General features: G+C 43.8%; 1 protein-coding gene across 5 annotated transcripts in view; it reads right to left on the bottom strand.

Annotated features, from left to right (window-relative positions):
* Positions 1–5,330: 5,330 nt before the first annotated feature.
* golga3 (golgin A3) overlaps positions 5,331–25,377 on the bottom strand; it is an 86,484-nt gene continuing 66,437 nt past the window's right edge. For all 5 annotated transcript variants that reach the window (XM_038807116.1, XM_038807391.1, XM_038807473.1 and 2 more), the window contains 6 exons: positions 23,965–24,104; positions 22,146–22,278; positions 17,025–17,147; positions 15,561–15,725; positions 8,726–8,889; positions 5,331–7,188 (listed from right to left, as the gene is read on the bottom strand). In XM_038807116.1, the coding sequence (XP_038663044.1) occupies positions 6,978–7,188; positions 8,726–8,889; positions 15,561–15,725; positions 17,025–17,147; positions 22,146–22,278; positions 23,965–24,104 (936 nt within the window). In that variant the 3' untranslated portion in view covers positions 5,331–6,977. The remainder of the gene's footprint in view (positions 7,189–8,725; positions 8,890–15,560; positions 15,726–17,024; positions 17,148–22,145; positions 22,279–23,964; positions 24,105–25,377) is intronic.

Here is a 25,377-nt window from a genome sequence, read left to right as displayed (position 1 = left end):
TGAATTATTGGGAGAAGAGGAATATCACTGGCTGCATTGCTCATTCAGAGAGCAGATCAATTGACAGTGTTTTATGCATGTCCTATGTTTTTTCATGTATGGATCGGACTGTCTGGACTGTATGCAGAACAATACTTTCCACTGTACATCGGTACACGTAACAAATCAAATTCAAAATGATCTCAAAATGTACATTGATCTCCTTCTGCACCATAACAAACTGCGATTTTGCAACACTCAGTGTATAATAATAGTTATTATTGTCACAAGTAGGCTTACATTAACACTGCAATGAAGTTACTGTGAAAAGCCCCTAGTCGCCACACTCCAGCACCTGTTAGGGTACACAGAGGGAGAACTCAATGTCCAATTCACCCAACAAGCACGTCTTTTGGGGACTTGTGGGAGGAAAACAGAGGACGCGGAAGAAACCCACGCAGACACAGGGAGAACGCGCAGATTCCGCACAGACAGTGACCCAAGCCGGGAATCGAACCTGGGACCCTGGTGCTGTGAAGCAACAGTGCTAACCACTGTGCTACCGTGCCTGGGGAAAAAAAGGTATGTTACCAAAGCTTTTTGTCTTGCACCCATCAGAACAAATGCACAAACATTTTCAAAGGATCATGATTTATACTACAGGATAAAAGATGTGCTGATTAGTTAGCAAGGCGACTCTGATTAGTTGGCATTGCCATGGAGATTGCCATGGAGAAAGCAATGAGAAACACACCCTCTCCCCAAGTTCCCAGGCAATTCAAAGACACAAGGCTTGAGCATAATCCTTTTATTACAGAGAACAGATCCCCAGGTACACACGCCACTTCTAGCGAACATAAATGAGCCACATTATGAGTTCAATCTATTAACTTAAATAGGTAATTAATGTACCTATTTACACAAGATGGTGGAGCAAGAGCAGCCCAATCGTGAAATCAACAGTTAACAGTAGACCTTGTTTTGGGTTTTGCATGCGCAGGTTGGTTCAGTACTCTGCTTATTACCAAGCTGAGGAACGTAACGTTTGGTTCAATCAACCAATTGTTGGAACATACAGCCAACATGCCTGGCACCACACAGGCACTGAAATTCATTCACAAACTTACTCAATTGTGTGGTAGACTTGGATTGACAGCAGCATCCTGTTAGTGGAAAGTACCACTCACCTCGTCATCATATAGGAGCAGCGTGAAACAGCCTGTTTAACCATTGTTCCAATTTTTGAGATATTGTGCCTTTCCAGAGTCATTTAAGGTAAACTGGGTAGTTTTCGGGTCCAAGCAAGCCTACCTTCACTGGTCAATATACACATTGGGATTCACACGCTATAAAATTAGCCTCAGCAACAATCTTATCAATACAGCCCAAGCTCACCATGCAAGCTTAACACAGAAATAGCGCCCAAAAATATCCTATGGGACAGTAGCTATCCCCATCAGCTCATAGCTCTCGGTGTATCATTGGCAAGTAGGCAGGATTGCCAATTTTGCACCTCAAGTAAAACCAAATACTCTAAAATTATTCCAAACTGATATTAGTAAGTTGAGAGACTTTAATTTGTTACTGGGCTCTTTCATTTGAATCTTGCTTGTAAATGCAAACGACCATTCACCCTCAATTTAACCATCAAAATTTGATAGTTCTGTACTGCTAGTATTTGCTTTTTCTTTTACTATTTAAGTTTGATTGACATTTAAAATCGTAAAATGTAGCATTACTTTGCTGCTTTCTGAAACCTTGATAAAATCTTGAATTTTTAAAAAAGCTGGGCAGTCAACTGCCAGTAATCAGTTAACTGGTCCACTCACCATGGTATTGTCTCTGCCAGAGTCCATTTGCCATCCAATCAGCACTCGAGGAAGAGATGGTTGACAGCTTAAAATTCCTAGGCATACACATCACCAACAATCTGTCCTGGTCCACCCACATAGACGCTGCAACCTGGAAAGCACTTCAGCACCTCTATTTCTTCAGGAAACGCGGCATGTCTACATTTGACTCTTACCAATTATTACAAATGCACCATAGAAAGCATCCTATCTGGCTGCATCACAGCCTGGTATGGCAACTGCTCGACCCAAGACCCTAAGAAACTAGAGCTGTGAACACAGCCCAGTCCATCGTGCAATCCACCTCCCATCCATCGACTGTCTACACCTCCCGCTGCCTTAGGCAAAGCAGGCAGCATAAACAAAGACCACTTCCATCCGGGTTATTTGCTCTCCCAACTTTTTCTGTCGGAGAGAAGATACAAAAGTCTGAGAACACGCACTAAGATCCAAAAACAGCTTTGCCCCCACCGTTGCCACTCCCGAATGACCCTCTTATGGACTGAACTGATCTCTACACATCTTCACTTCTATTGTAGCACTACGCTTCACCCGATGTCTATGTATTTACATAGAATATTTATCGTAAATCCCATGTTTTATTCATGTATGGAACAAGCTGCCTGGACTGTACACAGAACAATACTTTCACTGTACCTCAGTACTCATTACAAATCTAAATCTCATTTCTCTTTGCATGCAGTATAAATCATTGTTCCATTTATATTTGGCATTCTTGCCAATTGGCCTGAAGAGCAAAAGGGAAAAAGTTTGACGTGTCTTTTATACCACCAAACTGAGAAAAAATAATCTTGTTCCTTAAAGTCACTCATGCAATGTCACAGTGCACCAAAACATGATTTTTTGAGATATGTAGCAGTCTTGACAGAGGAGTTACCTTGAGCCATAATCTTATATTCCATAAAGAGTTATTTAGTTTGTGTTTTATATTTTGGTTTATTGCATGACAATATCTTAAATATAGCAGCATATTTTGATATGTGGCCCTTTTATATACTTGCAATCTTAAATGGATGCAGCATAGTAAACCATTCCTTTACCTCCCCTTTCAGATCATTAGCAACAAGGTGCAAACAGTTACTGAAAACAGATGGTGAATCTCCAACTTCTAGAGCAAAAACAGCATGAGAAATAGCAGCTCATCTTGTATAGCTCATCAAAAGATCCTTCTGAATATACATTTTGGACTATCTGCCCAATGAAGCAGTGTCAACATTAGGAAGGTCGCATGCCTAGTCAACTTGGCATCCTTCCTTAGCACTGTACTCCACTACAGAATGGACAAAGATAGACACAAAACACACAATGCGAACAAGCGTGCAAAGCATCATTAAGAGCAGATGCAATTTCACAACTCTGAATACAAAATTATAAAACGGCAAAATAAAGTTAAAGATTTACAATCACAAAGAAATTGATTAGAAACTTCCACAAAAGATGCAAAGTAATACTTCCCAAAATTTAGTATAGGTTTTTATTGTGTTCATTAAATAGGATAAAATCAAGATTAAATAAAGAACAAATTTGTATTTATAAAGCAGCTTTCATAATCTTAGGGCATACTAGCTTTACAGGTAAATTAATATTTTGTGAAACATTTAGGAAATATTATTCCATCAGACTAGGATTAGTTACTTTTTCCCAAAACTCCTTGGAGACTGAATGTAAATTTCACTAGGAATAGCGGTTTTGTTTTGCTCAGACCTTGACCCTACCTCATCTGTAGGTTCACAAAAACTTTAATTTTAAACAAGTTAATCATAATTTCACAAACAAATGCTGCATAAATAAATCTGGGAAAATGTCAATTATATAATATATATACATATATACGCACACACACACACATACACCAAGTAAGTCAAAGTATGGTTACCAATTTAGTATCAACTTGGAGCAAGTGAAATCGCTTGCCTACTAGGAACTGCATTGAGACTTCATGATAAAAGCAAATTACTGCGGATGCTGGAATCTGAAACCAAAGAGAAAATGCTGGAAAATCTCAGCAGGTCTGGCAGCATCTGCAGGGAGAGAAAAGAGCGAATGTTTCGAGTCCAGATGACCAGATGGTTTGACAAAGGGTCATCTGGACTCAAAACGTTTGCTCTTTTCTCTCCCTACAGATGCTGCCAGACCTGCTGAGATTTTCCAGCATTTTCTCTTTGGTTTTATACTTCCATGTATTCAGTTCAATCATAGGACACCTAAAGGCAGCAGATGTTTATCTGAGCAGCATTTGCACTTGGGTCACTTAAATGTGACACGTGTTTAATCCACACATATACTTTACGAAGAAAAACCCTTCAAATAGTAGCGGTACTCTTCCTTTTTAATGAAGTTGGAACTTTTAACACTGTTCATTTTGCAGCGCTTAACTGGAAAGTAGGAATGTCAATCAGATTATGAAGCACACAAAAACAAGAAGCTGCAGGAACTTTTAATTATATTGAACAATGGCAGCAATTATTCGGATAGTTAAACCGAGTTTCTGCTGGAAGTTTGGGGTAAAACACTCTTAAGAGGCAGATTCTATGAGCCATAACCTGATCTGTTAACTACAGGAAGGCTGAGGAGTAATCTGTGCAGTGATGGCAATAAGGTTTCCTTAAACATTTTCAAGGGTAAAATTAAAAGAAACCAACATTTTCCTCATCTTTGGTGACCCATTCATAGATTAAATGCCTTTTAAAAAATGCATTAAAAAATGCGTGCTTTATATAGTGTAATAATTGTAGCTCAGAAGGTGCCCATTTGGCATGTTGTGTCCATGCCCGCTGTCAGCGATAGCAACTCAGTTAGTTCCATTCTCCTGCCTTTCCTAGCGAATATTTCTCTCCAGATAGTAATGGGCTTCTCTTTTGGAAGCCATGATTGAATCTGCCTCCAGCACACCCTCGGGCAGTGCATTCTAATATAACGGACATACAATTTCCTTATAACTAACTACAGATCAATGAGCTTCAGCAATGTCACTATAAATGTTAAACAACCTGCAAAACAAATACTATCAAGGCCAGAGAGCACTGGACATTCAGTGCTAGCAAAATGAAAGACAAAAGTAATCAACATAGTGGTGATTCTTATGTTCCGTGATTTAGATAATGGTTCTAAGAAGTTGGGGCTTTATCTGTGCTGTTTAACATCATACGGAAATATGTGCAGAGTATAATCAATTACTCCCATCAGACATTAATTCCAGTGCATTCCTTGACCATGGAAGGACTTATTGTTTGTTCATGGATACTCAGTTGTGGAATCAAAGTGTGATCAGTAGTTCCCATTGAGAGTTACAAAACGTTTGGGCTTATGCATACTTCTGTATGCTTTAGTTTTGATTATTTTTCATACAAGGCAAAATATGAACTGTTAAACAGGCTGTGTAGATGATTGATCATATGTAACTGGTTTCACACGTGCAAATTGTAAATAAGCTGTGCCTTCACTTTAAAACAAAATAAATCCAAAGGTAAATCATACATGGAAAACCATTACCAAAAATAGTTTATTGCACAATGCTCTCCAGCAATATTATGCACAAATTTAAGTCCCTTAACATGCTTACATAACTTTCATACAGTTTTGCTTAGTAGATCCAGAGTGTCTAGTCCAGATCAGAAACAAAATGAACAGAAAGCAAAAGTTAAATTAAACTGAATGGTGAGAAGTTACTGAGCAAACTATTCCACCATCTCACGATAGAAGCAGTTATCGGGAACAGAGGAAACAATAATTGACGTAGTGCACAAATGCCGACAAATAGTTAAAGCAGCTCTCGTTAGGTTCATACATTACTTAGACTCAATGCCACGGTTGAAAAAGGAATTTGCTTTTCAGCTCACTTGATAGTGACATAGACATGCTTTCTTTGCGACAGAACATTTTACTCAGATGGCAGGGGATTTTTTGCTGAGCACGTTCCATAATTTTTCCAAACGGTTCTCTTTTTTAAAAAAAAAAATTGCACTAGTAACCCAGGATTCACGGAAATAACTTTTCTTTCTGCTCATCATGGCGAGGATGTCTAGTGCTGGGGAATGGACTACTCTTCCATTGTAGGCACCAAATGTTGCCAACCAGTATTCCCAGGTAACAGGTGTCTGCAGTTTAAAGCTTCCTATATTTTGTCCCAAAAATGTTTCTTAGCCTCAACAGAGAAGAGCACCACCCAGGACACCTATGTAACATTTCCATTTCTTCTGAATGTAATTGCCAACTACAGGGCATGTGTGACTTGAGCCCATATCCACCGGGGGGCTGGATTTGAAACCGTCATCCTTCTGTTTTGGCCAGGTTCAAACCCAGAGCGCTAAAATGTGTTGTGTGATCAAACCCTCTCCCAGTGTTGTTGTAAAGAAACACGAAAATTTTAACATTTAGATGAAGTTATACATAAGCGTGTGCACAGAAGCAAAATATAATACATAAGAGCATCTTCAGCATTTGCTACCACGGTTAGGTAAAGTCAGTTTATATATTTTAACTTATCTCAAGTCCACAAACTTGGGAGATGCAAAAGGTGCAAAATATGTTTGGAAACTATGGTTTCTTCCAAGAGAAAGAATAAGCTTTATGCTAAGATGAAAGTGTACAAAACATAATGTCCTCAGTGGAACCTAGACTTATTTAGTACCAACATAATGCTGCCCGAGCCTTAAACTAACAAATATATGTCTCAAACTTCAGAACTGTAAAACAAAACTTACAACTTTTTAAAGTTAAAATGTAATTTTAATAAATTAGAATCAATATGTTTATCTTTATAAGCCCTTCCGAATTTATTCCGCTCCCCATCACTCAGAGGGCAGGAATCCCTAGAATTTTTCCAAGTCAATCCAGCCTATTGAATAGCCAAGGATTGACTTTCTGAAGATAAAGTTACCTCCCACCTCCTGTTCTTTTTTTCTTCTCTTTGTATGGACCCAGTGGCCTAATAGAAATCACATGCGGAAGGTAGATTCAAGCAGCTACAGGTGATATTGATATCCATAGCCAGTAGTGTGAAAGAATGTGTTGCCAGGCTGTGAAGAAAACCCCAAATATAAATAAAGCACAAGGAGGTTTGGAAAACATTCCTATGCGTCAGCAATAGGGAGGGCTTTTATATTCCTGGCGGTGCCGAACTGTTCCCTACTGACAGGTCCTATTCGCATGGTTAGTATTTTCAGCATCGTCGACGTCAGTTTCTGTACTATTGCTGGACAGTTCTGCTGCTGTTGGGCTGGTGCCATCAACAGTAAGTTCCATCAACTGTCCTTCCATTTGTGTCCATGATGACATAGATTGGTGTACGGTTACTGTGTGCTCCTCCATCTGTCGCTGTAAACTGTCCATCTCTTGTCTTTGGATAGGAGAGGGAGAGAGAGAGAGAAAGAGAGAGAGAGATGATTTTCTTTTTTAAAAGTATAATTAGATCTCCTATGTCATTGCCCACAGATAATCCAAGATCGGAATAGTCCTGCAGCAATGCATTCACCGTAAAACAACATTTACGAAAGCAAAAGCAGAACACTGCAAAAGCTGGAAATCGGAAATAAAAACTGAAAACACAGCCAATCAAGCAGCATCGGTGCGGAGAGAGAGTTAACATTTTAGGTTAATCACTCTGGGCATTGATCGCAAATAACTCTCTCTCTCCACAGGTGCTGCCCAACCTGTGCACGGTAGCAGTGGTTAGCATTGTTGTTTCATAGCGTCAGGGTCCCGGGTTTGATTCCCAGCTTGGGTTACTGTCTGTGCGGAGTCTGCATGTTCTCCCAGTGTCTGCGTGGGTTTCCTCCGGGTGCTCCGGTTTCCTCCCACAGTCCAAAGCTGTGTAGGTTAGGTGGATTGGACATTCTGAATTCTCCCTGTGTACCCGAACAGGCACTGGAGTGTGGCAACTGGAGGATTTTCACAGTAACTTCATTGCAGTGCTAATGTAAGACTACTTGTGACAATTTTTAAAAAAGAGTTAGGAAACGGAGAGGTTGACAACAGCAGGTTCCCCGCCACCCTTTCAGTTTCTTTGTAAAGTATTTAAAAATACACTGGGATCGTGGGCAGCTCGGTGGCACAGTGCTTAGCACTGCTGCCTCACGGCGCCGAGGTCCCAGGTTCGATCCCGGCTCTGGGTCACTGTCCGTGTGGAGTTTGCACATTCTCCCCGTGTTTGCGTGGGGTTCGCCCCCACAACCCAAAGATGTGCAGGGTAGGTGGATTGGCCACGCTAAATTGCCCCTTAATTGGAAAAATGAATTGGGTGCTCTAAATTTATATTTTTTTTAAAATACACTGGGAAGTTCCGACAACATAACTGGCGGGCTACCCTCTGCTTTTTGGCCCGAGATCACACTTGGCCAAAAAGTGGCAAAATCCCACCCTTAGTTTCCACTGACTAAGAATTTGCGAATAAGGTTACGAAAATTGATATTGTAATTAACCAAAGCTTTGGAAACAAAGTAGTATATAGCCAGCTGGTGTCAACAAAATAACTAAAGCTGCCAGCTGCAAATACAGTTTTTCTTGAAACTGTGTAACAATACATTAACTGCCTCTCACATTCTAATATTGAGACTGTGGAGAACAAGAGACCGACGATAATGATTAAATCTTGTCAAATGTCAACTACGACCACAAAACTGAAAAGGGTTTAATCACTGTTTTAATTCATTCTCAGAATGCAAGCATCGCAACAAGGTCGGTATTATTGCCCCTTGCCCTCAGCGGACCACTTTCATTGCGATTTGATGCAACCTAACGGTTTGCTGGGCCACGGAGGGCATTCAAGAGTCAGCCGCATTGCTGCAGGCGGTCTTCAGTCACATGCCGACCCAACTGGCCCAATAAGAACAGCAAGAAAACTTTAAAAATCCCAAACCTTTTTGCACGGAACTTACCTCAACTGCTTTAAACAACTGTGCAGGTTGTTAAGGGGCTCCTTACTCACAGCCATCGGTGGCCTAAGTAATTCTTCGAGGAGGGAGGCAGGAACTGGGCAATCGGGGATCTTTACTGGGGTCACAGGATTTGATGAAACAGCATCTCCTTTCAACTCTATTCTCTGTTCAAAAAAAAAAGTTTAATCATAGCATTACCTTGATTTTACAGCGGAGAAACAGGCCATTCGACCCACCAACTATATGATATTGTGTTGGTATTTACGTTCCACAGGAGCCTCTTCCCACTGTATTTCATCTAACTCCAAGGACATATCCTTCTACTTCTTTCCCCCTCATAGAAACAGGGAATGCCATTCAGCCCGTCGAGCCTACTCTGCCATTCAATTAGAACATGGCTGATCATCCACTTCCTCGCACTTTCTCCATATCCTTTGATCTATCCATTTCTGTCTTAAACATGCTCAACGATTGATCTTCCAAGAGAATTTCAGATTCACCACCCTCTGATGTGTAGGTCAGGTGATTGGCCACGCTAAATTACCACTTAACATCCAAAGGTAGATGGGGTGTAAGGGACAGAGAAGGGGGAGTGGGCCTGGGTACGGTCCTCTTTCAGAGGGCCAGTGCAGACCCTATAGGCCGAATGGCTTCCTTTTGCATGATTCTAAGGCGAAGGCGGCACTCTCTGCCCACAGTGATCGAATCGTCTCCCTGAAGGCAGAGATGGTGGTGCTGGGTGAGTAGTGGAGAGCGCTAACAGCTAAGATTGATGATCTGGAGAACCTTTCCAGACATCAGAACTCAAGAATCGTCGGGCTGCCGGACGGCCAGGAGGTCTCCAACTCACGGACTACATGTCCAATAGGTTTGGAAAGTTGGTCTTTCCGACTCCTCCCAAGTTGGACCGGGCCCATAGATCGCTGAGCCAGAAGCCCAGATCAAGGGAACCACCGCGGGCTATCATAGTCAGGTTTCTTCAATACCTGGGTAAGGAGCAGGTCCTGAGGTAGGCAAAGGCTCATCGAGAATGTAGATAGGAGGACCATGTCATCAGAATATACCAAGATGTTGGGGCAGAGCTGGCGAGAAGGCAGAGGGCTCTTAAGAAATTTTAATAAGGCCAAGGCCACGCTGTACACGGGCAACGTGAAGATTGGTGTGGTGGACCGGGCTCGTATACAGATATCTTTCAAGGACAGAGATTATTATTTTGATGCGCCGGAGGATGCAAATGAATTTGTCAAGAAGCATGGACTGGGGCTGAACTAAATTGCTCGAGGACTACGGAGTTTGTTGTTTGCTCATTGTTTTTTATTTCTTTTTTTTTTTTTAATTTAGAGTACCCAATTATTTTTTCCAATTAAGGGGCAATTTAGCGTGACCAATCCACCTAACCTGCACATCTTTGGGTTGTGGGGGTGAAACCCACGCAGACACGGGGAGAATGTGCAAACTCCACACGGACAGTGACCCAGAGCGGGGATTCGAACCCAGGTCCTCAGCGCCGTAGGCAGCAATGCTAACCACTGTGCCACCGTGCTGCCCTGTTTGCTCATTGTTAAGTTCATCTGTAATGTATCTTTTGGAGGATTTTTGTTGTAATATGGGGAAAGGCTTGGGTTGTGCCTGGCTTGTTGGTGGATGTTCATTTTTGGGGTAGCTGGAGTTCACAAATTGCACCGTTGTGTTTTCTTTGTGGGGGAAGCTCGGTGTTGATTTTCCTCAAGCATTCTGTATTAAAATTTGGTCCTTTGGGGTGGGGGTGGGGCTTGATTATTGATGTACTGTTTTGTTGACTTTGATTTCGACCCTGTGTAGTGATCACCCTGCTGGCAGTATAGCTAGTTAACAGGAACAGAGAACCATTTACAGCAGAGAGGGATAGGTTTCGGTATTTGGGGATTCAGGTAGCAAGAGAATAGACGGGGCTCCATAAGTGGAACTTAACAAAGCTGGTGGAGGAGGAGGCCAGGGAGGATCTTGAGAGGTGGGATACATTGCACTGTACGATGGCGGGGAGGGTCCAAACGGTGAAAATGAACATTCCGCCGAGGTTGTTGTTCATCTTTCAAGCTCTTCTGATGTTTATACCAAAGGCCTTTTTTCAGAAAGTGGACACGATCATGAAATGAAAATGAAATGAAAATCGCTTATTGTCACGAGTAGGCTTCAATGAAGTTACTGTGAAAATTATTTCTTTTCATTTAAGGGTCAATTTAGCATGGCCAATCCACCTAACTTGCACATCTTTTGGGTTGTGGGGGTTAAACCCAAGCAGACATGGGGAGAATGTGCAAACTCCACACGGACAGTGATCCAGGGCCGGGATTCAAACCCAGGTCCTCAGCACAGCAGTCCCAGTGCTAACCACTGCGCCACATGCTGCCCCAGCTTGCTTCATTATTATTGGGCAGTGAATGTGGACACGGTGCAGCGGTGGTGGGAAGGAGATGGGGTAGAGTGGATAGGATGGAGGAGGAACCTTGAAAGGAGTCTAGTTTGAGGGTTATGGCGACAGCAGCGTTGCCAATGGCTCCGAGTGGGTATTCAGGGAGCCCGATGGTACAGTCCACGGTGAAGATATGGAATCAGTTGAGGAGGCATAGGGTAGAAGAGATGTCGGTGCTAACGCCTCTCTGCAAGAATCATGGGTTTGAGCTGGGGGGTGGGGGTGGGGGGGAAGAGATGGATAGTGTGCACAGGAGGTGTAGGGAAGTGGGGCTGGTCAAGGTGAGGGATCTGTATTTAGAGGAAGGGTTCGCCAGTCTGGAGGAGCTAAGGGAGAGGGTAGAGCTGCTGAGGGGTAGTGAGTTCAGGTATCTACAGGTTAGGGACTTTGCACAAAAGGTCTGGAAGGGGTTCCCTAGATTGCTGGGATACACCCAGATAGAGCAACTGCTCCTTCCTGATGTGGAAGGGGAGGGAAGAATTGGGGATATGTACAAGTGGCTGGGGGAGCAGGGAGGTGAAGATCAAGGAGAAATGGGAAGCGGAGTTGGGAATGGAGATCAATGGGAGAGTATGGAGTGAGGCACTACGTAGGGTAAAGGGGACTTCCTCTTGTGCAAGGATGAGCCTGATACAGTTTAAGGTGATGTACAGGGTGCATACGACTCGGGCGAGAATGAGTGGGTTCTTTCAGGGGGTAGTAGAGGAGTGTGAGAGGTGTGGGCATGGGCCAGCGAATCACACACACATGTTTTGGGGTTGTGAAAAATTGGGAAGATTCTGGGCGGGAGTGTTCACGGTTTTAGCCAGGATAGTGGAGGAGGGAGTGGACCCAGACCCCTTGCTGGCGATATTTGGGGTTTCAGAGAAGCCGGAGCTCATGGAGAAGAGGAAGGCTGATGTCTTGGCCTTTGCCTCTCTGATTGTATCTGTACAGACTGTATAGTTGATTGGTGGGAAGTACGTTTCCCAGGGTGTTTATTCGCTGTAACCTGTTTTGATACCAGTTTGTAGTAAAATACATTTTTGAAAAAGCAGGAAGGGCAGCATGGTGGTGCTGTGGTAGCACTGCAGTCTCACGGTGCCGAGGTCCCGGGTTCGATCCCGGCTCTGGGTCACTGACGGCGTGGATGTTTCACATTCTCCCCGTGTCTGTGTGGGTTTCACCCCCACAACCCAAAGATATGCAGGGTAGGTGGATTGGCCTTGATAAATTGCCCCTTAATTGGAAAAAATGAATTGGGTACACTAAATTTATAATTAAAAAAACAGGAGCAGAGAGGGGGAAATGTCTCCAGCTTGTTAAAATTAGGGCATTTTTAAGCTTTTTGGTTCTGTTATGTTTGGACTTGGGGACAGGAGCGGGGAGTCTGTGCTTTTGTTTGCCTCAACAATCGAGCCACTGGCCATTGCATTGAGGTCGTCTACCAGATGGAGGGGGACAGAGCATGGGGTGAGGGAGCATCGGGTGTCCTTATACGGGGACAATCTGTTGCTATATATCATGGACCCTCTCTCCAATCGGGGGAACATAATGGAGCTGCTCAGGAAGTTTGGCTGCTTTTCTTGGGTACAAGTTAAATCTGGGCACAAGTGAATTTTCCCAAGGTGGGTAGGTGATCTGGGGAGGCTGCCATTTTGTCGTGCCAAGACTAGCTTCCGGTATCCAGGTGGCTCAGACTAGGCCACTTTTCCAGTTTAGTGGCTGGGGTGACTGAAAAGGTGGGATGCCCTCCCTCTGACTTTAGAGAGAAGAGTACAGACAGTGAAGATGAATATTCTTCCCACGGTTTTGGTTTTTGTCCCAGTCTTTCTTCCCAGAGCTTTCTTCTGCAGGGCTAACAAAGTGATATCTACTTTTGCCTGGGCTGGCAAGACTCCTCGGGTTTGTAGAATGTTTTTGCAAAGACTTAGGCAGTGTGGGTGGGATGGGGGTGGGGAGGGGGGTTGGCATTAACTAATCTTTTATGCTATTACTGGGCGGCAAATGGTGATATGGTGCGGGGCTGGTTCAAGGATCCAGACTCTATTTGGGGGCGGATGGAGGAGGTTTCATGCATAGGGTCGAGTCAGAATGTCCTGGTTACAGCACCATTCTCTTTTTATCCTGCCTGATTCTCTTCAAACCCGGTGGTGATAGCCACTTGAGAATTTGGAATCAGTTTAGGCAGCATTTTAAACTGGGCTCCATGGCGCTGGTGGTTCCAATCTGTAGGAACCATACGTGTGCGCCGTCTGGCTTAGATTTATTGATTATGGCATGGGGCTGGGAGGGGTTGGAGAGGTTTGGAGACATATGCTTGGAGGGTAGATTCGCCAATCTAAGCAAGCTTTTAAGAAGTTCCACCTCCCAAGAGGATGTATTCAGGTACGTACTTTTTTTACGCAAGGAGCTTCCTTAATTTCCTCAGGTACCGTCACCTTTGCTTATGGACAGGGTCCTGTCCTTGGCCAAGTTGGGGGAGGGTAAAATTTTGGCTGTCCATGGGCAAATGTTGGCGACAGAGCTAGCATCATTGGAGGAGGTAAAGAGAAATGGAAGGGCGAGGTGGTGTGCCTGACAAGGGCGTGTTTGAGGAGTTCTTTTCGGGGGTGGAGGATAGTTGTGAGCGGTGCTGTAGGGGGGCTGGCGAATTTACATGCTATCATCTTGCCCCAAGCTTGTTAAGTTTATGGTCTCCTTTTTTGAAACAATGCGAGGGATTTTCGGCATTCAGCTGGAGCCGTGCCCGTTCGTGGAGGTGCCAGGTGCTGCCTGAGGCCTTGGCTTGGTTGGGGGACCTGATGGAATTTGTGCAGCTGGAGAGGATCTAGTATACCATGAGGGTGTCGGCAGAAGAGTTCTACCCGGGTGGCACTCTTTCATCCTTTTCAGGGAACGGCTTACGGCTGTTTGGGCTGGGGGGGGCGGGGGTCTTTTATTTAGTCTGATTACGGTTTTGTTTTCTTTGTGGGGGGGGGGCACATGGGGGAAGAGAATTTGGGGGTCTTGGTGGGTGTACTTAATGAATAATATGTGATTGGGATTTGTTGTACTGTTGTTGTGCTTGTAATAATGAAAATTTAGTTTGAATAAAAATATTTTTTAAAAAGTGTACTAAATTTTGACTGATCTGTCAATCATTTTTATACTTAAATTAGGGCAGCACGGTGGCGCAATGGTTAGCATTGCTGCCTCATAGTGCAGAGGACCTAGATTCGATCCCAGCTTCGGGTCACTGTCCTTGTGGAGTTTGCACATTCTCCCCGTGTCTGCGTGGGTCTCACCCCCACAACCCAAAGATGTGCAGGGTAGATGGATTGGCCACGCTAAATTGCCCCTTAATTTGGGTACTCTTAAATTTAGATACACTGGAAGGATTAAAATTAAGAATGACTACAATCATATCCATGTAGGTTTCTTGTTGTTGATATTATTTAAATACTACATGGAGAAAGAACATCTAACGTGACGTTTTCTGTTGGAACTTCTGATGAAACCAGATGACAAAGGAGGTAGGTTCAAGATTGATCTATACCAGTTACCAGGCTAATAATTTTGCTGTAGCGAGTAGATACAAGCTGAAATGCACTGCCTACAAGGATGATGGAAGTAAATCCCACTGTGGCTTTCAATAGGGAACTGAATATTTATCTGAAGGGAAACAATTACAGAGCCGGAGTGTGGAACTGGCTACATTGATCTTGCAGAGAGCCAACATGGACTTAATGGGCCAAACGGCCGCCTGCAGTCCTGTACGCACTTTACTAAATATCAAATACATTGAGACAAGCAAAATGAAACATCAGATTTTTTAAATATAATTTTTATTTATTTATACAAATTTAGAGTACCCAATTCATTTTTCCAATTAAGAGGCAATTTAGCATAGCCAATCCACCTAACCTGCACATCTTTGGGTTGTGGGGGTGAAACCCACGCAGACGTGGGAAGAATGTGCAAACTCCACACGGACAGTGACCCAGGGCCAGGATTCAAACCCGGTCCAGTCCCCAGCACCGCAGTCCCAGTGCTAACCACTGCGCCACATGCCGCTCCGAAACATCAGATATGACACACAATGTTCGATATTTCATGTTCCTTTCCTCAAAACAAATTTCAGGCACTTTAGGAATCCACGTGAGGGGCAATTCTTAGTTCAAATCTGATTGATGTTTCTCTCTTCTCCCCCCGCCCCCCGGCAGGTATATGAAGTTAGGTAACAGGACTCATTGAATGGCATGAAACAGACTCCGGGGCGAAATGGTTTGCACCTGTACCTATGATCAGTTGAGTTGGACAAAGTCACGGCAGTTCACACAACTAGCATTTCAGACATCTGGGCAAGTGCAAATATTTTAGGGGCAGACACTATGCTGTTCTGCCCTGGAGGTGCCAATTTACCTTTCGTGTTTTTGTCTGTTTGAGGTCCATCTTCAGTTGGTGGTTTTGCTGCAGTAATGTCTTCATGGTATTTCTTAGTTCTGACACCTTAGTTTGGAGCATGAACTTGTCTTTACGGGTGACTGCCAGCTCCTCCTGCAGTTCCTCCAAACTAGCCTTGATACCCTGCAAAACACAGTTCAAGAAAGAATCAGCTACATTTTAAACTATTTTACATTGAAATAAGTTAACAATAATCACTAGATACTAACGGTATGGTGGAAATGTTTAAATCCCATTGAATTACTTTTATTACATTAGCACAATAGTTACCTGTTCAATAAAGGTAACAGAAAATAAATGCAGAACCTTGTTCCAATTGAGGATTAGTTGAAATGAAATGAAAATCGCTTATTGTCACGAGTAGGCTTCAATGAAGTTACTGTGAAAAGCCCCTAGTCGCCACATTCCGGCGCCTCTCCGGGGAGGCTGGTACGGGAATCGAACCGCGCTGCTGGCCTGCTTTAAAAGCCAGCGATTTAGGCTGGTGAGCTAAACCAGCCCATTGGGGACCATGTCCATTTGAAACATGATTGAAACTATCCAAAACTACCCTTAGGACATTTTCTTTCAGAAACCAAAATGCACGGAAAACCGAAAAGGTTTATTAATCTCCCCGCACATTGCGATGTAAAAGACAGGGTGGTACACTAGCGATATTCTGAATTTAGTTATCCAAGAATGTTTGTAACAGCCCAGGCCAGACTCCCACCAAAGTCTCTCCTCTCCTCTCTAACGTGTGAAAGTTACCCTTTCTTTCCTGAAAGAGATCTGGAACTCACATGTGAAGCTCAGGTATGACCACTATTCTACAGCCCTCCATCGTGACATTTCAAATCTTTCCACACCATGTAATGAAGATGGTTCCATGTAACGAAGATGGTTCCAGGACATGCCTAGATGACCCAATATACTTACTCATTTTCAGGATTGTAGCACTAAATAACACTTGCATTTAGTGAGTTGCTTGAAAAGTATAACCCCATAATTATGCCAATCAGTTAAAAGTTGAATATTTTTGTGTCTATTTTGCATACATTCTTACATTACATTGAGGGCTGGTTTAGCTCACTCAGCTAAATCGCTGGCTTTTAAAGCAGACCAAGCAGGCCAGCAGCACGGTTCGATTCCCGTACCAGCCTCCCCGGACAGGCGCCGGAATGTGGCGACTAGGGGCTTTTCACAGTAACTTCATTGAAGCCTACTCGTGACAATAAGCGATTTTCATTTTCATTTCATTCTGAACTTTCCATGTCATGGGATATTTAAATAAATTGGCGATGGGGAAGACTGCCAAATTGCCAAAAGACTCAACTCTTTCAGCAGGAAACATTTGGGGATAACTACCATGTAAGAAAAGTGTGCAAAGTATAGATACTTGGATAGTGACAACGGAACAAGACTCTTCTAACTAATATCTCCCACCTGTAGAGCTTCTTGTAATCCTTCCAACTCCTTCTGACTTCGCTGTTCAGTCAGTGACAGCTGCTGTCTTAAGGCTTGAAGATCTCTTTCCTTCTGTTCAACTTCCCATTTCAAGTCCTCCACCTGAAGAGAAAGACTTTTTTTACTTTGCCATAATCTCAGTATCGGCATAGGAGGCATTCCCCGAACTATTTCCCACTGCTGGTAACTAATGCCACCTTCCTTTGCTGAAGGGACAGATGGCAACCACATAAATGACAGAATGTGCATCATATGCTCCATGTTTGAATTAAAATCTTTAACAAACTTATTGCCACAGATTTATTGAGCAGAATAAAATGTAATATTTGAACACCACAGCAAAAAAGTTCTCCACATGGTATTTCCATTATTAAGGCATCAGCACTCGTTAGTTATCACACATTTATGTTCCATTGTTTTTTTTATAAATTTAGAGTACCCAATTCATTTTTTCCAATTAAGGGGCAATTTAGTATGGCCAATTCCCCTACCCTGCACATCTTTGGGTTAGAACATAGAACATAAGCGCAGTACGGGCCTTTCGGCCCTCGATGTTGCGCCGACCTGTGAAACCATCTGAAGCCTATCTGACCTACACTATTCCATTTTCATCCATACGTCTATCCAGTGACCACTTAAATGCCCTTAAAGTTGCAGAGTCTACTACTGTGGCAGGCAGAGCGTTCCACACCCCTACTACTCTGAGTAAAGAAACTGCCTCTGACATCTGTCCTATATCTACCACCCCTCAATTTAAAGCTATGTCCTCTCGTGTTGGTCATCACCATCCGAGGAAAGAGACTCTCACTGTCCACCCTATCTAACCCTCTGACTATCTTATATGTCTCTATTAAGTCACCTCTCAGCCTTCTCCTCTCTAACGAAAACAACCTCAAGTCCTTGAGCCTTTCCTCGTAAGACCTTCCCTCCATACCAGGCAACATCCTAGTAAATCTCCTCTGAACCCTTTCCAAAGCTTCCACATCCTTCTTATAATGTGGTGACCAGAACTGCACGCAGTACTCCAGGAGCGGCCGCACCAGAGTTATGTACAGCTGCAGCATGACCTTGTGGCTCCGAAACTCAATCCCCCTACTGATAAGAAGGCATATGGTGTGCTAGCCTTTAACAGCCCTATTAACCTGGGTGGCAACTTTCAGGGATTTATGTACCTGGATGCCGAGATCTCTCTGTTCATCTACACTACCAAGAATCTTGCCATTAGCCCAGTACTCTGCATTCCTGTTACTCCTTCCAAAGTGAACCACCTCACACTTTTCCGCATTAAACTCCATCTGCCACCTCTCAGCCCAGCTCTGCAGCTTATCTATGTCCCTCTGTATCCTATAACATCCTTCAGCACTATCCACAACGCCACTGACCTTCGTGTCATCTGCAAATTTACTAACCCATCCTTCTACACCCTCTTCCAGGTTATTTATAAAAATGACAAACAGCAGTGGCCCCAAAACAGATCCTTGCGGTACACCACTAGTAACTGAACTCCAGGATGAACATTTGCCATCAACCACCACCCTCTGTCTTCTTTCAGCTAGCCAATTACTGATCCAAACCGCTAAATCACCTTCAATCCCATACTTCCTTATTTTCTGCAGTAGCCTACCGTGGGGAACCTTATCAAATGCCTTACTGAAATCCATATACACCACATCAACCGCTTTACCCTCACCACCTGTTTGGTCACCTTCTCAAAAAACTCAATAACGTTTGTGAGGCATGATCTACCCTTCACAAAACCGTGTTGACTATCGCTAATCAACTTATTCTTTTCAAGATGATTATAAACCCTATCTCTTATAACCTTTTCCAACATTTTACCCACAACCGAAGTAAGGCTCACAGGTCTATAATTACCAGGGTTGTCTCTACTCCCCTTCTTGAACAAGGAGACAACATTTGCTATCCTCCAGTCTTCCGGCATTATTCCTGACGACAAAGAAACCCACGCAAACACGGGGAGAATGTGCAAACTCCACACGGACGGTGACCCAGGATTCGAACCCGGGTCGTCAGCGCCGTAGTCCCAGTGCTAACCATTGTGCCAACTCCACATGGACAGTGACCCAGGATTCGAACCCGGGTCCTCAGCGCCGTAGTCCCAGTGCTAACCATTGTGCCAACTCCACACGGACAGTGACCCAGGATTTGAACCCGGGTCCTCAGCGCCGTAGTCCCAGTGCTAACCACTGTGCCAACTCCACACGGACAGTGACCCAGGATTTGAACCCGGGTCCTCAGCGCCGTAGTCCCAGTGCTAACTACTGTGCCAACTCCACACGGACAGTGACCCAGGATTTGAACCCGGGTCCTCAGCGCCGTAGTCCCAGTGCTAACTACTGTTCCACGTGCCGCCCTTATGTTGAATTGTTTAACAAGAACTTCAAAATCAAGTTTGTCTAGAGATCCAAAAAAATTATTTTAAGTAATAAAATATGAATATCCCTATTGAAAATTTCGAAATATTCCAGCTACTTTGATCACCAATACCATATAAAATAGGGTAACAGCATATTTCAGGGAGAATTACAATGCCAGTGAAATAGCTGCAAAAAATCCTCAGTTCCTCGCTCCTCACAGCGCCAGCGGCCCAGGTTCAATTCCAGCTTTGGGTGACTGTGAAGTTTGCACCTTGTCCCTGTTTGCCGCATCGATTTCCTCCCACAGTCCAAAGATGAACAGGTTAGGTGGGGTTACGATGAACAGGTTAGGTGGGGTTACGGAGATAGGATGGGGGACATGGACCTGGGAGGGCTCTCTTTCAAAAGGTCAGCGTAAACTCAATGGGCCAAATGGTCTCCTTCTGCTTTGTATGGATACTATGAACTGTGCTAGTAAATCGTTCCAACAAGCACCAACTCTCTTTAACGTCTTGACTGAACGTTTGTCCTTTGCAGGGGGGACCTAAGTAGTTTTTGGAAGCAGGCATTTTGACTATAGAAGAATCAGAGCTCAGGCTAAACACACCGCACAACATAGACAAAGGTATAGGTTGTAGGGGGAGAAATAGAGATGGAGATGTTGCAGCGAGAGGGTGGGCGGTGAAAAGAGGGAGAGAAAATGTTCTACGCGTGAAGGCTCACTGGAAAATGAAAAAACAAGTCTTATCTGATTTTTCCTTTTTGTAATCCAGGGGCAGAATGTTATGAAATCAGCACCAGTACAGCCTAGACATCCAGTGTGGACCCTCTCATCCAGACGGAGAATATCAGGCCATATTTAAGTGTAAAAATACATAGTTATTTTCATGGCATCCTACCACATAGAGGTAACCTTTCAATAGGGCTACAACACAGATGGTCTTGAATAAAGAGTAAGCTCAGGGCAGCATGGTGGCACAGTGGTTAGCACCGCTGCCTCATGGCACAGAGGACCCGGGTTCGATCCCGGCCCCAGGTCACTGTCCGTGTAGAGTTTGCACATTCTCCCAGTGTCTGCGTGTGCCTCACCCCACAACCCAAAGATGTGCAGTGTAGGTGCATTGGCCACACTAAATTGCCCCTACATTGGAAAAAAAAGAATTGGGTGCTTTAAATGATTTGAAAAAAAGATAGAAATTAAGCCCAGGAGTGAGTTGTGCGCGATCCTGACAAAACATTCCTGTTTGAAAAATGTGTGCTTACAGACATTTCACTGCAAAGTAGACAAAAAAAAAACTGGCAGCATATATTACATTACCATTTTCACAATGATTAAAGCTCCCCATACACCCTCAAATCAAGTCTTTCCCCCCTCCCCCATTCCATCACCAAGAAAACAGAAGTCCTATCAATAACAGACTGGTTTGTTCAGACAGTGTAGATCATTACTAGGTTATCCGAGTGTTCTGTAAAAGCCTCACCGTCTAGTATTGCTCCACTTTGGAGACACAGATTCTATACCTTGGGGAACACTGACTTAAGTATTGAGTGATAAATCTTGTTTCAAACATCACCATAGTAAAAAGCATGAGCCAATTTGTGCCATAAAAGAATTGTAATTTAGTATGGGACAACCAGTATTGGAGGGAGCATGCTTCGGCCAATATCAGCTACCCCAAGATATTTTTCTTTAACCTCAGGAATTGGCTCATGTATATTTTACAACAGAGATACTTGAACAGCCTTCGTAAATTTACAAATAGAGGTCTACACAATTATCTGGGGCACGAGTAGAGTGGATAGGCAGGCACTCTTTCCCAGGGTGGATGGGTCAGTCACCAGAGGGCATAGGTTTAAGGTCCGTGGGACAAAGCTTAGAGATGTGCGAGACAGGTTTTTTTTTAAAAACACAAGAGGGTGGCGAGGGCCTGGAACGCGTTGCCAGGGGAGATTGTGGAAGCAGATACATTAATGGCGTTCAAAAGGCATCTTGACAAACACATGGATAGGATGGGTATGGAGGGATACGGCACAAGGAAGTTTTGAGGGCTTTAGACAAGGCTGATATCATGGCCGGTACAGGCTTGGAGGGGCGAAGGGCCTGTTCCTGTGCCGTATTGTTCTATGTAGTCTCACAAATCTGTCTTTTTCACTTTGCTTACACAGCCAACTGTCTTGTTGGGATACAAGAAACATGGCTGTCCCTAAGAAGTGATAAGGAACATAGAGTGCAGTGGTCCAATGCACTCAGGAAGGGAAAGGGTGGTCAGAGAGGCAGCATGGCCCTATATGGGAGATTGAGGTTGATCCTGTGGCTGAACAGGGTTAATATGAACTGGTTGAAGCTAACACCATGGATATTCTACAGATCACCAGGTCAGGAATAGGAAGAGGGTCACGTTTGCTCCATGACAAGGTTAGAAAAGCATGCGAAAACTGAAGTTTATTTTCATAGGTATGGTGTTGTAGTGCCATCTAGATTATTTGTTGGAATGTAACGTCAACCTACAACCACATTCACTCAGGAGACCGGCTGGAATACTGATGGAAGTGGAACCGGGTCATGAAAAGACAAACACAGGTGAGAGGAGCATAAAACTATTTTCACGCATTGGGATTTCAAACTCCGTATAATTATGGTCAAGGCTTATGTTGAAACCGGGAGATCAAGCTGTGCAGGTATCACGGTTTATAACAGACGTAGCCACAAGGCAAGTTGTACCTCCTGGTTTACAGTAGCTGGTTTGTCTAGCTGCTCATCCAGCTGTTTCTGCAATAGTTTAAGCTGAGAGTGAGCTGCAGCCAATTCCTCCTGGAATTGTGCTACTTCCTGAGAGTGTTTCTTATCCTGGGCTCTGCAATAGAACACAATGGAGCCAAGTTAAATCAACCCAATCATAACACAACAGCAATTCCAGGGACCATTAAGAAATCAAATTACTGAAAAAGGTACAGGTTTCATCTAGCTGAAGTTATCTGATGGAACAGAAGGCAGTGCCTGTGATACAAGCTGGGTTCTCAAAGAAATGATATCACATTTTGAACAACTGTAGAAGTAAAACTTGCTATTTCTTTGACTATGAGTCAGGCAATTTCTCATCATTCAACAGGTCAAAGGCTAGGAATCCTATGGTGAGTAACTCACCACCTGACCACCCTCCCAAAAAAAAACACAAAAGCCTATCCACCCCCCTCCGCCAAAAAAACACAAAAGCTTGTCCACCATCTACAAGGCACAAGTCAGGACTGTAATGGAATACTCACCACTTGCCTGGATAACACAGCACAGGAACAGGCCCTTTGGCCCTCCAGCCTGTACCAGTCATGACACTGACCTTGGCCAAAACTCTCAGCACTTCCTAGTGCCGTATCCCTCTATACCCATCCTATCCATGTGTTTGTCAAGATGCCTTTTGAACGCACGAGTGCAGCTCCAACAACTCTCAAGAAGCTCAACATTGTCCAGCACAAAGCAGCCCGCTTGATTGCTTCTCCTTCCACAAACATTCAAACCCTCCACCACCATTGAACAGTAGCAGCCATGTGTACCATCTACACGATGCACTGCAGTAACTCACCAAGGTTCCTTAGACAACACCTTCCAAACCCACAACCACTACCATCTAGAAGGACAAGAGCAGCAGATACCTGGGAACCCCACCACCTGGAGGTTCCCCTCCAAGTCACTCACCACCCTGACTTGGAAATATATCGCCGCTCCTTTACTGTTGCTGGGGCAAAATCTGCAGTTCCCTCCCTAACAGCACAGTGGGTATACCTACACCTCAAGGACTGCGGCGGTTCAAGAAGGCAACTCTCCACCACCTTCTGAAGGGCAACTAGGGATGGGCAATAAATGCTGGCCGAACCAGCGACGCCCACATCCCGTAAATTTTTTTTTTTTTTTTAAAAGCTGCTTACATTCATAATTGTGATGGTAGAAGGCTGCAAACTTGCTGCTGGTATAGGAGATTCTAGAAAATACTTACATGAAGATTTTCCAACTACTTTTTCTGCTCCTTCACGAAGTTGAACCAAATAGGCAAAAAGAATTGATTCAGTAGAAACAAGTTATTCTATTCAGCTCCCCGTTTGAGCAAACAGCTCCAAATACACAACCATCTAAATCCCACATCCGTGTCCTTTTCCCTAGCGTAGATAATTACTGACACTCTATGATGAGCCAATGTGGTCAATTTGAATTCCTATGATTCAATAAAATGTATCAAACACAATCACAAGTCTATTCGACATCACTCCAGCCACAGATTCCAGATCGAATGCTGCACGGGATTTGGGGCTGGGATTTCCCAAACTCTTAACATTTAATTTAACCTGGCAATGCTGTGCAATTTTGTTCCCCAAAAGCTGCCACGGATTCACGGTGCTGAAGAGGCTACAGTGTGGGGAAACTCTACCAATACAAGGCAGGCTAGATGGTGTTTAAATCCTAGGGAGTTCGGAGAACACTGTTGTATCTCTCAGCTCAACGAGTAGATGTCAGATGTGTAGAACAGTTAACTGCCACACAGTTAACTTACTGGAGTTTATCAGCTTCTGCCTGCAGAGCTTCTACAAGCTGTTCTTTGGCATACAACTCTTTCTTCACCTCACTGAGTTCAAGGGCAGCTGCTCGGTAGTGACGACGATTGTGTCCAGCCTCAGCCTTGTTTGCTGAAACCTATAAATAATTGAAATAAAGATTTTTCAAAAATAGACCTACTGTAAAGAGCAAAGCCAAAATAGTGCTTTACTTTCATTAGCGAAGTGGAAACATTGCATTATCTCAAGCTAAACATCTGGCTTGTAAAGCAGAACAAGGCCAGCAGCGCGGGTTTAATTCCCGTACCAGCCTCCCCGAACAGGCTCTGGAATGTGGCGACTAGGGGCATCTCACAATAACTTCAATGTGGAGATGCCGGCGTTGGACTGGGGTGAGCACAGCAAGTCTTACAACACCAGGTTAAAGTCCAACATGTTTGTTACAAACACTAGCTTTCGGAGCACTGCTCCGAAACTGATTCACCTGAGGAAGGAGCAGTGCTCCGAAAGCTAGTGTTTGAAACAAACCTGTTGGACTTTAACCTGGTGTTGTAAGACTTCTTACTGTGCTCACAATAACTTCATTTGAAACCTACTTTTGACATAAGCGATTTTCATTTCATTTCATTCCCTTTTCATCTTGAAGTTGTCTCTTGCTTATGTATTGTTTAATAAATGTAGTCAGCCCTTCAGCATCCCACATCCAGATGATTATTTTTAAGACAGCTGCTGAACTATAAAGGACAGCACAGCAGAGTGCACTGCTTTCTTCATCCATGATCCACACGTGCATTGTCAGCAGGAATCACTGTTCAGCGGGAGGAACCCTGGCTGTTAGTTCCCAAACCCTAGCTCACTGTATACTAAATGGCAATTGCAGCATTTCAATTACCGACCAGGCTGTGACCCATTTCCTCAGTAGAGAGTTTGTATGATTCAATCCTACACTGAGCTGTGCTGCAATCATTCTTTGGTAAGAGACGTAGATTAAAGCAACCCGTTTTCTATTTTTGTGATTCAACACAATTTACAGACTAGCGTTGACATATACAGCAAGACAGGCAATTTTGAAGTGTTCATTCAATACGAATTGCAGTTTAATCAAAGTGTTTGAATTTTCTGAACCTTTACACATTGTTTAGCACACTGGGCTAAATCGTTGGCTTTTAAAGCAGACCGAGGCAGGCCAGCAGCACGGTTCAATTCCCGTACCAGCCTCCCCGAACAGGCGGCAGAATGTGGCGACGAGCGGCTTTTCACAGTAACTTAATTGAAGCCTACTCGTGACAATAAGTGATTTTCATTTCATTTCATTGTTGCCTCCCTTCAGTTATAATCTGGGTGGAATGCTAGAGAATTAGACATTCCCAGGCTCCAAACCTCTACTTTTGGAGTGAAAGTATAAAATGTTA

The sequence above is a fragment of the Scyliorhinus canicula genome, chromosome 1 (assembly GCF_902713615.1).
Source record: "Scyliorhinus canicula chromosome 1, sScyCan1.1, whole genome shotgun sequence".
NCBI classification, from domain to species: domain Eukaryota; kingdom Metazoa; phylum Chordata; class Chondrichthyes; order Carcharhiniformes; family Scyliorhinidae; genus Scyliorhinus; species Scyliorhinus canicula.
This window is presented reverse-complemented; position numbering and strand designations above follow the sequence as displayed.